The sequence below is a fragment of the Somniosus microcephalus genome, chromosome 1 (genome assembly GCF_052327205.1).
Source record: "Somniosus microcephalus isolate GS21.2 chromosome 1, FLI_Smic_1.0, whole genome shotgun sequence".
In the NCBI taxonomy this organism is placed as follows: domain Eukaryota; kingdom Metazoa; phylum Chordata; class Chondrichthyes; order Squaliformes; family Somniosidae; genus Somniosus; species Somniosus microcephalus.
Genome location: NC_140987.1, coordinates 52,501,870 through 52,516,834, shown reverse-complemented (window position 1 = coordinate 52,516,834; position 14,965 = coordinate 52,501,870). Strand labels below are relative to the sequence as shown.

General features: G+C 43.0%; 2 protein-coding genes across 6 annotated transcripts in view; one reads left to right on the top strand and one right to left on the bottom strand.

Moving 5' to 3' along the window:
* cenpu (centromere protein U) overlaps positions 1-6,027 on the top strand; it is a 37,585-nt gene extending 31,558 nt beyond the window's left edge. For all 4 annotated transcript variants that reach the window (XR_015076866.1, XM_085980884.1, XM_085980839.1 and 1 more), the window contains one exon: positions 5,375-6,027. Coding sequence is in view for 3 of the 4 variants with exons in the window: in XM_085980884.1 (XP_085837010.1) it covers positions 5,375-5,488 (114 nt within the window). In the remaining variant the exon portion in view is untranslated. The remainder of the gene's footprint in view (positions 1-5,374) is intronic.
* Positions 1-14,965, bottom strand: part of primpol (primase and polymerase (DNA-directed)) — a 66,266-nt gene that overhangs the window by 7,285 nt on the left and 44,016 nt on the right. Inside the window, exons 9-13 of one of the 2 annotated variants that reach the window (XM_085980787.1) lie at positions 14,676-14,762; positions 14,441-14,549; positions 13,024-13,106; positions 12,878-12,924; positions 6,355-6,673 (exon numbers count right to left, since the gene is read on the bottom strand). In XM_085980787.1, the coding sequence (XP_085836913.1) occupies positions 6,355-6,673; positions 12,878-12,924; positions 13,024-13,106; positions 14,441-14,549; positions 14,676-14,762 (645 nt within the window). Of the gene's footprint in view, positions 1-5,580; positions 6,674-12,877; positions 12,925-13,023; positions 13,107-14,440; positions 14,550-14,675; positions 14,763-14,965 lie in introns of those variants that run through there. The other variant, XM_085980819.1, reaches the window with a different exon arrangement.

Here is a 14,965-nt window from a genome sequence, read left to right as displayed (position 1 = left end):
CTTTTCCTTTTTACATACTACAAGAAACTTTGGTTTATCCGGAGGTTATATGTCCGGAATACTCGATGTAACGGCAAAAATCAGGAGCCGTTTTCTAAGTTCTCGTTGCTTTTTTTTTTCCCCAGTCAAGCACTGCAAGGTCTGTAGCTACAGCAACAGCTTCAGCTACAGACGCTTGCAGCTGCAGCCGACTGTTTTGAAGCTGTTGCTAAGCAACAGGGTTTGTTGATTCACACGGAGCTTCTCAGTTCCGTATGTTTAAACATTAACTCTGGTATGTCCGGCACTTTTGATGTTTCGGTCCCGTCGGTGCCGGATATCAGAGTTTCCTGTATAAAAGATTTTGTAGTCTGTTTTTATATCGCTGCCTAGTTTACTCTCGTTCTATTTTCCCTTTCTTTATCAATTTCTTGGTCCTCCTTTGCTGAATTCTAAAATCCTCAGGCTTACTATTTTTGGCAGCATTATAAGCCTCTTCCTTTGATCTAATACTATCTATAACTTCTCTTGTTGGTCATGGTTGGATCACTTTTCCTGTGGGGATTTTGTGCCTTAAATGAATGTATATTTGTTGTAAATTATGTATTCTTTAAATGCTAGCCATTGCTCGTCCACTGTCATACCTTTTAATGGAGTTTCCCAATCTACCTTAGCCAACTCGTCGCTCATACCTACATAGTTTGCTTTGTTTAGATTTAAGACCCGAGTTTCGGATTTATCCAAATCACTTCCAAACTCAATATAAAATTCTATCATATTATGGTCACTCTTCCCTAAAGGCCCCTTTACTACAAGGTTATTAATTAACCCTTTCTCGTTGCACAATACTAGATCTAAAATAGCCTGTTCCCTAGTTGGTTCCTCAACATACTGATCTGTAAAATATCTTCAATACATTCCATTTGGTTTGCCCAGTCGATATGTAGATTAAAGTCCCCCATGGTTACCGTATTACCCTTGTTACACGCACCTCTAATTTCCTGATTTATACTCTGCCCTACAAACTACTGTTTGGGGGGCCTATAAACAACTCCCACCAATAAAGTGCCTTTAGCTTGGACTTATTTCTCTTTTTCCCTGATGTCACTGTAGTTACTGATGCCCTATTACCTCTGTTACTCTCTCTGTCCCTTCCTGACCCACTCTGCTTATTTTTACCCAAAACTCTACTCTAGAGCCTTGACATTTCTCTCGCTGCTTTTAAATTTACTCTTTCCTGAAACCTCCCACCCCACCTTCATTAGTTTAAAGCCCTGTCTACTGCCCTAGTTATTCGGTTCGCCAGGACACTGGTCCCAGCCTGGTTTAAGTGGAGCCCATCCCAACGGAACAGCTTCCTCTTTCCCCAATACTGGTGCCAGGGCTCTATGAAACAAAACCCCTTCCTCCCACGCCATTCTGAGTCACGCAGTTAAACCTCTAATCTGTTTGTCCTATGCCAATTGGCGCATGGCTCAGGTAACAATCCAGAAATTATTACCTTTTGAGATTCTGCTTTTTAATTTGGATCCTAGCTCTTCAAACTCCCTCAGCAGAATCTCATTCCTAGTGCTACCTATGTCATTGGTTCCTACATGGACCACAACAACTGGATCCTCCCCCTCCGACTCCAAGTTCTTTTCCAGCCGCAATGAGATGTCTTTAACCCTGGCAACACAACCTTTGGCACTCTCGGTCGCGGCTCCAGAGAACAGTATCTATCCCCCCTGACTATATTGTCCCCTACCGTAACTACATTCCCTTTCACTCCCCCCCACTTGAATGGCCTCCTGCACCATGGTCAGCTTGCTCATCCACATAGAAACATAGAAGATAGGAGCAGGAGTAGGCCATTCGGCCCCTCGAGCCTGTTCCGCCATTTAATGACATCATGGCTGATCATCCAAATTCAGTACCCTGTCCCTGCTTTCTCCCCATATCCCTTGATCCCTTTAGCCTTAAGAAATATATCTAACTCCTTCTTGAATATATTTAATGAATTGGCCTCAACTGCCTTCTGTGGTAGAGAATTCCACAGGTTCACCACTCTCTAGGTGAAGAAATTCCTCCTCATCTCAGTCCAAAATGGCCTACTCCTTAGACTGTGACCCCTGGTTCTGGACTCCCCCGCCATGGGGAACATCCTTCCTGCATCTAGTCTGTCTAGTCCCGTTAGAATTTTATAAGTTTCAATGAGATCCCCTCTCATTCTTCTAAACTGTAGCGAATACAAGCCCAGTCGACCCAATCTCTCTTCATACGTCATTCCTGCCATCCCAGGTATCAGACTGGTGAATCTTCGCTGCACTCCCTCCATGGCAAGAACATCCTTCCTCAGATAAGGCGACCAAAACTGCACACAATACTCAAGGTGTGGTCTCACCAAGGCCCTGTACAACTGCAGCAAGACATCCTTGCTCCTGTACTCGAATCCTCTCGCTATGAAGGCCAACATACCATTTGCTTTCTTAACCGCCTGCTGCACCTGCATGCTTACCTTCAGCGACTGGTGCACAAGGACACCCAGGTCTCGTTGCACTTCCCCTTTTCCCAATCTATTGCCGTTCAGATAATAATCTGACTTCCTGTTTTTGCCACCAAAGTGGATAACCTCGCGTTTATCCACATTGGGCAGATGCATGACAAATGCAGTATAATCACCCAACCTGTCCAAATCATACTGGAGTTTCTCTGCATCCTCCTCACAGCACACACGCCCACCCAGCTTTGTGTCGTCTGCCAACTTGGAGATATTACATCTAGTTCCCTCATCTAGATCATTTTTTATTTATATTAGATAGATAGATAGGGTCCTAGCACCAATCCCTGCGGTACCCCAATAGTCACTGCCTGCAACTCGGAAAAAGACCTGTTTATTCCAACTCTTTGCTTTCTGTCTGCCAACCAGTTCTCTATCCAAGGCAGTACCTTACCCCCAATCCCGTATGCTTTAACTTTGCACGCTAATCTCTTATGCGGGACCTTATCGAAAGCCTTCTGAAAGTCCAAATACACCACATCCACTGGTTCTCCATTATCTACTCTACCAGTTACATCCTCAAAAAATTCCAGTGGATTAGTCAAGCATGATTTACCTTTTGTAAATTCATGTTGACTTTGTCCGATCCTGTCACTGTTTTCCAAGTGCTCTGCTATTACATCTTTTATAATGGACTCTTAGCATTTTCCCCACTACCGATGTCAGACTTACCGGTCTATGTTTCCCCATTTTCTCTCTACCACTTTTTTTTTTTAAATAGTGGGGTTACATTAGCTATCCTCCAATCCATGGGAACTGTTCCAGAGTCTATAGAATTTTGGAAGATGACCAGCAATGCATCTACTATTTCTAGGGCCACTTCCTTAAGTACCCTAGGATGTAGATTATCAGGCCCTGGGGATTTATCGGTCTTCATTTCCGTCAATTTCCCTAACACCATTTCCCTACAAATTCTGATTTCATTCAATTCCTCCCTCTCATTAGACCCTATGTTCCCCGACATCTCTGGGAGGTTATTTGTGTCCACCTTTGTGAAGACAGAACCAAAGTATGTATTTAATTGGTCTGCCATTTCTTTGTTCCCCATTATAAATTCCCCTGATTGACTGCAAGGGACCTACGCTTGACTTCATCAATCTTTTTCTCTTCACATATCTATAGAAGCTTTTACAGTCAGTTTTTATGCTCCCTGCAAGCTTACTCTCAATCTATTTTCCCCCCTCTTAATTAATCCCTTTGTCCTCCTTTGCTGAATCCTAAACTGCTCCCAATCCTCAGGTTTGCTGCTTTTTCTGGCCAAATTATATGTCCTCTCCTTGGATTTTATGCTATCCTTAATTTCTCGTTGGCCACATTTAAGTCACTTTTTTATATGCCAAACATGGGTGAACAAATTCTGTAGTTCATCCATGCGATCTTTAAATGTTTGCCATTGTCTATCCACCATCAACTCTTAAGTAATGTTCCCCAATCTATCCTAGCCAACTCGTGCCTCATACCATCGTAGTTTCCTTTTATTTAAATTCAGGACCCTAGTCTCTGAGTCAACTACTTCACTCTCCATCTTAATGAAGAATTCTATCATATTATGATCACTCCTTCCCAAGGGGCCTTGCACAACAAGATTGCTAATTAATCCTCTCATATTACATAATACCCAGTCTAAGATGGCCTGATCTCTAGTTGGTTCCTCGTCATATTGGTCCAGGAAACCATCCCGTATACACTCTAGGAATTCCTCCTCCACAGTATTGTTACTAATTTGGTTAGCCCAATCTGTATGTTGATTAAAGTCACCCATGATAATCCACACAGGCAGCAAGAACCTCATACCTGTTGGACAAGGGCTGAGGCTCCTTCAGCACTGCACCTGGGGTCCCCTTACCTGCCTGAGTTGCAGACACCCCCTCCTGTTCCTGATCACTAACCAGACCAGTACTACTACCTTAATTAATAATTCAACTTTATTGTCATTGTACAATGCACAAGTACATGAACGACGAAATGTGATCTTGCAAGCTCCCATGAGTCCAGTACAAATAACATTAACATTAAACGTAAATAGCACCGTCCTGGGAGAAGCAAAGCCGCTGTGTCTGTGCGCGCCGCCATTCCATTTCCACCATTCCTCCTGTCCGACAATCTTCAGCCCAACGCCCGGGGCTGCTTCCGTGACCTTCTCACCAACCACCCCTCCTTGGGGCTCCTTCCGTGACCTTCTGCACCTGGTCTTCCCTGATGGTCACCCCTCCAGGTACTAACCAGGCCTGGCTCTGCTTAGCTTCCAAGCCTTGCCAGTGACCCTGTCCCTAGTCCCAGGAACAGAACTAACCTAACCTAAGGGGTGTGATTGCCTCCTCGATCAAAGTGTCCAGGTCACTCTCACTATCCCTGATGCCCCGCAATCTCTGCACCTCAGACTCCAGCTCAAAAACTCTGAGCTGAAGTTCCTCAAGATGCCGGCTCAATGTCCGGAATCACAATGCTCTCCACATGCTGCAGTTGTGGCACACCGCCTGCACTGCCATCCCTATGTGACCTTGATTTATTTAATTAAATTTGTAATTAGTAACTTAGTTTAGTGTTTCCTGACTACTTACTTGATCTAGATTAAGTTAAGGATACTGCAATTAAATATCTACTTATAACACAAAGCACTACAAATAGTGTAGGCAAAAAGCAACAACTCCTTCCCTCTCCTCCAAATTCCCAAACAAAGCACTCTGTTCAAGTCCACTCTGTTTAATCCTGATCTGTGCAGATATGATCGACAGAATTTTCCCAGGTTTTCCATTTTTGTGCATTCCATAAGGCAAAAGGTTAGAATGAAGACAATGATTTGCATGACCGACTCTTCTGGTGCTGGTTTTAATTTCTTTCTCTCTTTACCGACAGTATGATATTTCTAGCTTTCCTGCTCTGCTGATAGAAGCACGTGGACTTCTGGGAGCAGAAAAACAGCTGCAGATAATAAATACAAAATTACAGCAATCACTGGACAAGAACTAAAGCACAGTTTTACAAAGACAGCAGCCAAGAGGTGTATAGAAGATGACTGATGTAAACTGGCCATTATAGGGCAAATGGTGATTTTTGGGGGGGGGGGGGGGGGGCTATTGGATTGACTGGGCACAATAGAGAGGAAAAACAGGCAGAGAGGAGCATGTGCCTGTAAGGAAACCCATCCATTTTAATTAATTTGAGTGGAAAATTGTATAGACTCCAGTAGGGGTATGTGCTCCTCCCTTCCAGATTCTATCTGCTATCTATCCAGAAACAGCAATATCTACTACATGTCTTTTATAGGCATATACATCATCTTGACTGATATGGCTTGTATTGATGAAACAAACTTTGTAGTTTATCTTTATTGCATTTTCTAATGTTTTAATACAAATGGCAGTGGAAGAATATTTATATAAGCTGAAAACTTTGCTGTGTACTACAGAAAGTTACTTTGGTCTCATTACCTTAAAATGTATTAAATGTGCCCTTTTTTTTATATAGCAGCAAATAGTGTATCAAAATAAAGGTTCTATATATTCAAATCTTTTTTTAAGCAAAAGAATGTAGTATTTAATATATTTTCGTTAAATGTAAAAATAACTTATGTACAGTTCATAAACAAAATGTCAAGCATTCATTTCATATACAGCCTAGTAGAGAGAAAAAGAAAACCCTCAATGCTGTAAATAGGAGCAAAAGAGCTTTAACGTTCCACGAGAAATAGGATCAGGAAATCCTGGAAATAGATGCTAAGATGCTGTATGAAATGTTTCAGATGAGACCAGTTCGAATCAAGGGTCTTATTGAAAATTACCTCTTTCAGATTTTGTGTTGCCCCCTATATATTTTCAGCAGCTTCTATTTCATACCTGTACTTGCAGATGTCTCCAGTTCCTTCACAGCTGCCAGTAGGTCATTGTCAGACAGTTCTTCAGGCTCCTCATTGTTCAATTCTGACTGTATATTAGGAGCAACATTAAATTCAGTGTCTTCAACAGCTTCTAATAACATTGCATCATCAATGTTGTCAATAAATGCTGTGTCCAGATTTTCCATAAGGGTAGAATTTTGTGTTCCAGGCTGCAGCCAAGTGTCACCAAGCTGCAAGTTAGTCTGTGTTGGACCTGCACTATTTTGACTTGCCGCAATGTTCCCATCTTCATCCATGGTAAAAACAAACTCATTATCCTGAAAGAAAGAGAAAGTCAGTTTCATTTAGTTTCAAACAAATCTGCTGTTACAGTCAGTGTAAGCTCGTTTTCAAGAGGATGTTAATGGGGAATATTTACATGGTGATAAGTTGGTATCCCTTTATTTGCTAGTAAGTGTGCATTTTGTTTCAGCTATTTGAATGAAAATTTTAGAGTGGAACCAGCAATGAAAATATTGTCAGTGTGAGCTGATTGTTACATCTTTAAAAGACCCAACACATTTTGCTGTAAAATACCGGAGGACAATACAAACAGCTGCTGGTCAACATATGCATAGTCTAAAGTGAGAAAAGCCCATTCGGTCCATTGACTCCACTACATTAACTCTCCCATCATGGACTTTAATTGTATTTTGAATAACTCCATTGTTTTGCCTCTAGGTAAATTATTGTAAACATTTAGCACTGAAGTTTTATCCAGTATCAATTTTAAATATAGTTTTTACTTATTTCCATTTCTGTCTTCCCTTCTCGTTGCACTTCCAAAATAATTGTTTCTTATTTATACTATTTAATATCTTGTATATCTCTTTACTGTCTTTTTAAGTGTTGCATTGGAACAGGAATAGGCAATTCAGCTCTTCGAGCCTGTTCAACCATTCAGTTAAATCACGGCTGATCCAAACCTCAACTCCATTTACCTGCTTTTGTTCTTTTTCCCTTAACACCTGCCCCCAAAAAAAAAATCAATCTCAGTCTTGAAAATTTCAGTTGAGTCAGTATCCACAGCCTTTTGGGCAAGAGTTCTAGATTTCTGTTACCCTTTGTGTGAAATAATGCTTCCTGATTTCACTCCTAAATGGTCTAGCTGTAATTTGAAGAGTATGCTCTTTTGTTCTGGATTCCCTCACCAGAGGAAATAGTTACCCTGCATCTACCCTAATAAATCCAAAGTGGATAACCTCATACTTCCCTGCACTGAACTACATCTTCCAGTCTTTCTACGTCCCATTGCAACTTCCTGTTCCCATCCATACAACATTCTGTGCCTCCTAACTTAGTGTCATCTGCAAATTTGGATATACAGGAAACTTTCGTTTAACTGGAGGTTAAATGTCCGGAAAGCTCTATCTACCGGCAAAATTCAGGAGCCGTTTCCTATAAGTTTTTTTACTTCTCGTTGCTTTTTTTTTCCAGTCGTGGCTCCCAAGCGTCTAGCTGAAGCTGTTGCTTAGCTACAGAGACGCTTTTAAGCTGCGGCTGACTGTTTTGAAGCTGTTGCTAAGCAACAGGGTTTGTTGTTTCATACGGAGCTGAGAAGCTCCGTATGTTTTAACATTAGCACTGGTTTATACGGTAGTTTTGATGGGACGACACCAACTTGGTCCCGTTGGTGCCGGATACCAGAAAGTTTCCTGTACAACTCTATTCCTTCATCCAACTCATTAATATATATATGGTGAAATGCTGCGGAACACCACATACACATCCTGTCAATCAAAAAAAGACTTGCATTTCAAGATGTCCCAAAGCACTTTACAGCCAATGAAGTACTTCTGAAGTGTAGTCATTGTTGTAATGTAGGAAATGTGGCAGCCAATTTGCACAGGCCAAGCTGCCACAAACAGCAGTGATGATGACAGACAATCTGTTTTTAGTAATGTTGATTGAGGGATAAATATTGGCTAGGACAGCAGGATAACTCCCCTGCTCTTTGAAGTAGTGCCATGGGATCGTTTGTCTACCCCAGAGGGCAGACGGGACCCCAGTTTAATGTCTCATCCGAAAGATGGCACCGTCCAACAGTGCAGTACTCCCTTTACTGCTCTGAAGTGTCAGCTGAGATTTTTGTGTTCAAGTCTCGAAGGGGACTTGAACATACAACCTTATGACTCAGGTGAGCGTGTTTGCTTTATTCCTACTCTCTGTATCCTACCTGCCAACCAATTACTGACCCATGTCACAAGATTGCCTGCAATTCTTTGTGCTTTCATTTTTGCTAATCTCTTGTGCGGAACCTCATCAAATACCTTCCATACACACTTCCCTATCCACCCTGCTCGTGATCTCAAAAAATTCAACTACATTAGTCAGACATGACTTACCCATCACAAATCCAAGCTGACTTTTTAATAGCTGATACTTGTCCAAGTGGTCAATCACTCTGTCTCTGATAAGATTCCAGTAACTTGATATAAATGCAAGTCTTTCTTTAACTTCCTCACAATTGATGTTAAAGTGACAGGTCTCTAGTTACCTTGGTTCTCCCTCCTTTCTTAAATAATGGAGTGACATTTGCAATTTTCCACTCCAAAGGCACAAATTCTAAATCTAGTGAGCTTTGGAAAATTATGACTTATACATCTGCAGTTTCTCCACCTATTTCTTTTTAAATCCTGAGATGGAAACCAACAAGTCCTGGAGATTTGTCTATCTCCAGTACCTGGAGAAACTTCACTGTCTTGTTCATTACTGTACCCTTTCTAAGCCAAGTACTGCGCTCCGTATTCCAAATGTGGTCTGACAGGAACGTCATAAAACCTTTGCTTTACAGTGTAGACGTCTTTTAAATGGAAATCAACCTTTACATTTCTTACTCCCATGTCACTCTACTGGCACAAAATTCCCAAGATTGCTGGTAGATGTAACTATAGGGCAGGATTGTTTAAACTACACGGGAACGGCAGCGTAGTGGTAATGTCACTAGGCTAGTAATCCAAATTACTAGGCCTGGACTAATGATCCAGTGACGTGAGTTCAAATCCCACTACGGCAGCTGGGGAATTTAAATTCAATTAAATAAATCTAGTATCAGTAATGGTAACCATGAAACTAGCGGATTGTCGTAATAACCCATCTGGTTCACTAATGTCCTTTAGGGAAGGAAATCTGCTGTCCTTACCTGGTCTGGCCTATATGTGACTCCACTGAGAGTAGAAAGGGCACAGAATGTACTCGGGGTAGGGAACTTCAGTGTCCATCACCAAGAGTGGCTGAGTCCTGAAGGACATAACTGCCAGTCCGGGGCTGCGACAGGTGGTGAGAGAACCAACACGAGGGGAAAAACCTACTTGACCTCGTCCTCACCCATCTACTTGTCGCAGATGCATCTGTCCATGACGGCAATAGTAGCAGTAACCACCGCACAGTCATCGTGGAGACGAAGTCCCGTCTTCACACTGAGGACACCCTCCATTGTGTTGTGTGGCACTACCACCATGCTAAATGGGATAGATTCAGAACAGATCTAGCAGTTCAAAACTGAACAAGGAGTGTAGAAGAGCAGAACCAGGCATACCTAAAAATGAGGTGCCAACCCGGGGAAGCTGCAACACAGGACTACATGCATGCTAAAAAGCGGAAGCAGCATGCTATAGACCTAAGCGATCCCACTATCAACGGATCAGATCAAAGCTCTGCAGTCCTGCCACATCCAGGCGTGAATGGTGGTGGATCATTAAACAACTAACAGGAGGAGGAGGCTCCAAGAATATCCCCATCCTCAATGATGGTGGAGCCCAGCATGTGAGTGCAAAAGACAAGGCTGAAGCGTTTGCAACCAACTTCAGCCAGAGTTTCTGAGTGGATGATCCATATCGGCCTACTCCCGCGGTTCCCACCATCACAGAAGCCATTCTTCAGCCAATTCGATTCGCTCCACGTGATATCAAGAAACGGCTGAGCGCACTGGATACAGCAAAGGCTATGGGTTCCGACAACATCCCGGCTATTGTGCTGAAGACTTGTGCTCCAGAACTAGCCGCGCCTCTAGCCAAGCTGGTCCAGTACAGCTACAACACTGGCATCTATCCGACAATGTGGAAAACTGCACGGGTATGTCCTGTCCACAAAAAGCAGGACAAATCCAACCTGCCCAATTCCGCCCCATCAGTCTACTCTCACTCATCAGCAAAGTGATGGACGGTGTCATCGACAGTGCTATCACGTGGCACTTACCAATAACCTGCTCACTGATGCCCAGTTTGGGTTCTGCCAAGACCACTCGGCTCCCGACCTCATTACAGCCTTGGTCCAAACATAGACAAAGGAGCTGAATGCCAGAGGTGAGTATGGCATCAAGGAGTCCTAGTAAAACTGAAGTCAATGGGAATCGGGGGGGGGAAAACGCTCCCCTGGCTGGAGTCATACCTAGCACAAAGGAAGATGGTTGTGGTGGTTGAAGGTTAATCATCACAGCCCCAGGACATCGCTGCAGGAGCTCCTCAGGGCAGTGTCCTAGGCCCAACCATCTTCAGCTGCTTCATCAAAGACGTTCCCTCCAACATAAGGTCAGAAATGGGGATGTTCGCTGATGACTGCACAGTGTTCAGCACCATTCACAACTCCTCAGATAATGAAGCAGTCCATGTCCTCATGCAGCAAGACCTGGACAACATTCAGGCTTGGGCTGATAAGTGGCAAGTAACATTCACGCCACACAAGTGCCAGGCAATGACTAACTCCAACAAGCGGGAGTCTAACCACTTCCCCATGACATTCAACAGCATTACAATCGCCAAGTCCCCCACCATCAACATCCTGGGGGGGGGTCATCATTAACCAGAAACTTAACTGGACCAGCCACATAAATACTGTGGCAACAAGAGCAGGTCAGAGGCTGGGTATTCTGCAGCGAGTGTCTCACCTCCTGACTCCCCAAAGCCTTTCCACCATCTACAAGGCACAAGTAAGGAGTGTGATGGAATACTCTCCACTTGCCTGGATGAGTGCAGCTCCAACAACACAAGAAGCTCGACACCATCCAGGACAAAGCAGCGCATTTGATTGGCACCCCATCCACCACCTTAAACATGCACTCATTCCACCACCGGCGTACCGTGGCTGCAGTGTGTACCATGTACAAGATGCACTGCAGCACCTCCCAAACCCGCGACCTCTTCCACCTAGAAGGACAAGGGCAGCAGGCGCATGGGAACACCATCTCCAAGTCACACACCATCCTGACTTAGAAGTATATCGCCGATTCTTCATCGTCACTGGGTCAAAATCCTGGAACTCCCTGCCTAACAGCACTGTGGGAGTACCTTCACCACACAGACTGCAGCGGTCCAAGAAGGTGGCTCACCACCACCTTCTCAAGGGCAACTAGGGACGGGCAATAAATGCTGGCCTTGCCAGAGAGGCCCAGATCCCATAAGCGAATAAAAAAAAAACAGCAAGCAATAAGGAAGGCAAATGGCATGTTGGCCTTTATTGCAAGGGGGTTGGAGTACAAGAGTAAGGAAGTCTTGCTACAATTGTACAGGGCCTTGGTGAGACCACACCTGGAGTACTGTGCACAGTTTTGGTCTCCTTATCTAAGGAAGGATATACTTGCCTTGGAGACGGTGCAATGAAAGTTCACTAGATTGATTCCTGGGATGAGAGGGCTGTCCTATGATGTGAGATTGTGTAGATTGGGCCTATACTCTCTGGAGTTTAGAAGAATGAGAGGTGATCTCATTGAAACATACAAGATTCTGAAGGGGATTTTCAGGGTAGATGCTGAGAGGTTGTTTCCCCTGGTTGGAGTGTCTAGAACTAGGGGGCATAGTCTCAGGATAAGGCGTAGGTCATTCAAGACCAAGATGAGAAGGAATTTCTTCACGCCGAGGGTTGTGAATCTTTGGAATTCTCTGCCCCAGAGGGCTGTGGATGCTGAGTCTTTGAGTATATTCAAGGCTGAGATCGATAGATGTTTGGACTCTAGGGGAATCAAGGGATATGGGGATCGGGCGGGAAAGTGGAGTTGAGGTCGATGATCAGCCATGATCTTATTGAATGGCGGAGCAGGCTCGAGGGGCCGTATGGCCTACTCCTGCTCCTATTTCTTATGTTTTTCAGAGAATGTTGCATTGTAGATTCTTTGGTGAATTTCTCTAACATACATTTTAAATAGGAAATGTCCACTAATCCAGCAACTGTGATCATAAGATGCCTGGAAAAATGGGTCAGCTTGCAGATAAGTAGACACACATCTGCAACATGTTCTAAAAATAGCAGCAGGAAAACTGGTCCATTTTATAAATTTAAATATTATAAGCAGCATGATAGTGGTAGTAGGATTGATTAGAACGTCAACAATACAAATTAAATAGTGCACTTCATTTCTGTGAAATTGCAGCTTGATAGGAAATACATGTCTATTGCACTGGGGACCATGGTTATTTGCAAGTCAAATGATTTATTTTCACTTTATACAAAGTTACAATACTGATTTATGCATTGGTTTCATTACATACCATATCAATGAGGAAATCCAGACAGCATTCATGGGGTAATGGGTGACCTTGAATCCAAAAGGAATTCAGTGTAAGTTAGTGTGTAGTAGGACTATTGCATTATGTAATGAATGTTAAAAATTTAATGGAATAAGATACGTTCTTACTTTCAGACCTGAACTTCTGAGCTCGGCAAACAGGATCATAGCATTTCTGGTACCAGATTTCTCTCTTCAAGTCAACCACAACCCTACAAAATAAGAGAATGCAATAGAATACGCAATTCCCTACATGGCATCCCACGAGTACTGTTACTGAGGTTTTGCTGTCAGTCATTCAGGCAATAGCAGTACTCACCCACAAACTGTATTTCCTCCACCCCTCCCCAGAAATAAGTGAAAACTACTTTTTATAAAAATGTATTTATCACAAAATTTCACAAGTGCTAGGAATGAATGTTGAAACCTGTATGTTGGGGAAAATTAACTGGAACATAGGGCACAAAGTTAGACCTTTCATATTGTGCAGGACATCTCTACTGTTACGACATTAAAATGTATTAAAAAGTTATCTCTGCTGCGGGCTCATTAAAGTGATAGAGGTTGCGTCTTGTAGGAGAATACAGTCTCTTCCTACTGAACATATGCTGCAACTTTTCCATAGCTCCATATCCTCGTTTATAATCATTCAAAAGGTAAATGGGGATTTTAGTGCACGTGAAATCAACACATTCACTTACTTTATGGGCTGCTGAGATTCCAGTTTTTGTTTGGAAACAGCAGTGATCTCCAAAATCCAGTAGCATCCTTCGTCAGCATTCTGCTGAGCCCTGGTTGATCGAGTAGCTAATGAGGGGATGGTGTTGGGCAAGCACGGAGTTTTTTTGCGTGGACCAAACAGGACAGCTTCAGTCTTAGCAATATTAAGTTTAGGGAGGTCCTGGCTCATCCACATCATGTCAGACATGTAATCTAACAGCATAACACCGAGTGTGGAGGTGAGGCTGGTAGCAGTAAATGTGATATTATAGCAAATGTAGTTTTACAGTAACTGGCATAATATTCTAAATAAAGCTAATTTTATGATGTTAGCCCCAGGTTAACTAGTTGCATTTTTTTTTTGGTCTGGTCAATTTTTCTCTCCTTCCCTCCTGAAAGTGTGAACTCCTTGCTGGGATATACTTCCACAAGGAGTGACCATCCTCCTATACCTCATCCATGTGCTATTATTCACGTGAGCCTTGGCACTGAAACCTGCCTTCAGTGGCTATCTACACGTGGGAACCTTTCAGCAGGGGTCACTAGACAGTGATCTGGAGTGAAAAGCCCAGCTATTTGTCCCCCCTCTAATCCAGGGTTGCTGAGGCCACTTTTAACATCCATACTGCTACCCTGCCCGAGATCAGCTAACTCAACAGGACTGTGAATCTAATCTGGAAGCCTCCTGGTCCATATGGTTCAACTACTCACTGCGTACTCTGAGCTAGTGGGGAAGTCTGACCTGTTGCACATGGAATGAAGGTACGTCCAGTGATTGCAGAGACTGCTGCTTAGATCAGTTAACATTTGTGTGAATTGTACTTACATAATATTGTTGCTTTTATGAGCTCGACCAATGTTCTCGCACCAGTGATTTTTGCTGATGTCGTAAACAATCAGTTCTTCAGAGGAGAAATAATTCCATCGACGCAACTCTGAGGAAATTAAATTATTTTAAAGCTATTTTTAAAGCACAGTATAAGATGAAACTAACAAGATTCCTGCTTTGCGGTAAGTTCAATAACGCAGTGGTATTGATGGCTGATGTAACAAAAACTTACCACCTTGTATTCCACCCTTGTTTACTTGACCAGCAATAAAACTGTCAATCTCTGGGTACGGTGAACAATGGTAACCCACCATTGTATCTGTAAAACAGAAATCCACCATGGCTACAGTTCTCTGTGAAATACACACAAGCTACAGCAGGACAAAGTGAACTTTTGTTACGTTAATTTCTAAATAACTCCGTGAAATTTGTTATGCAAACATTCTTGTTCAGTCCCGTGGAATGCACATCCTATGTCATGTGGGAACTCCAGGACGCTTCCCGTGTCCTGGACAACCATAT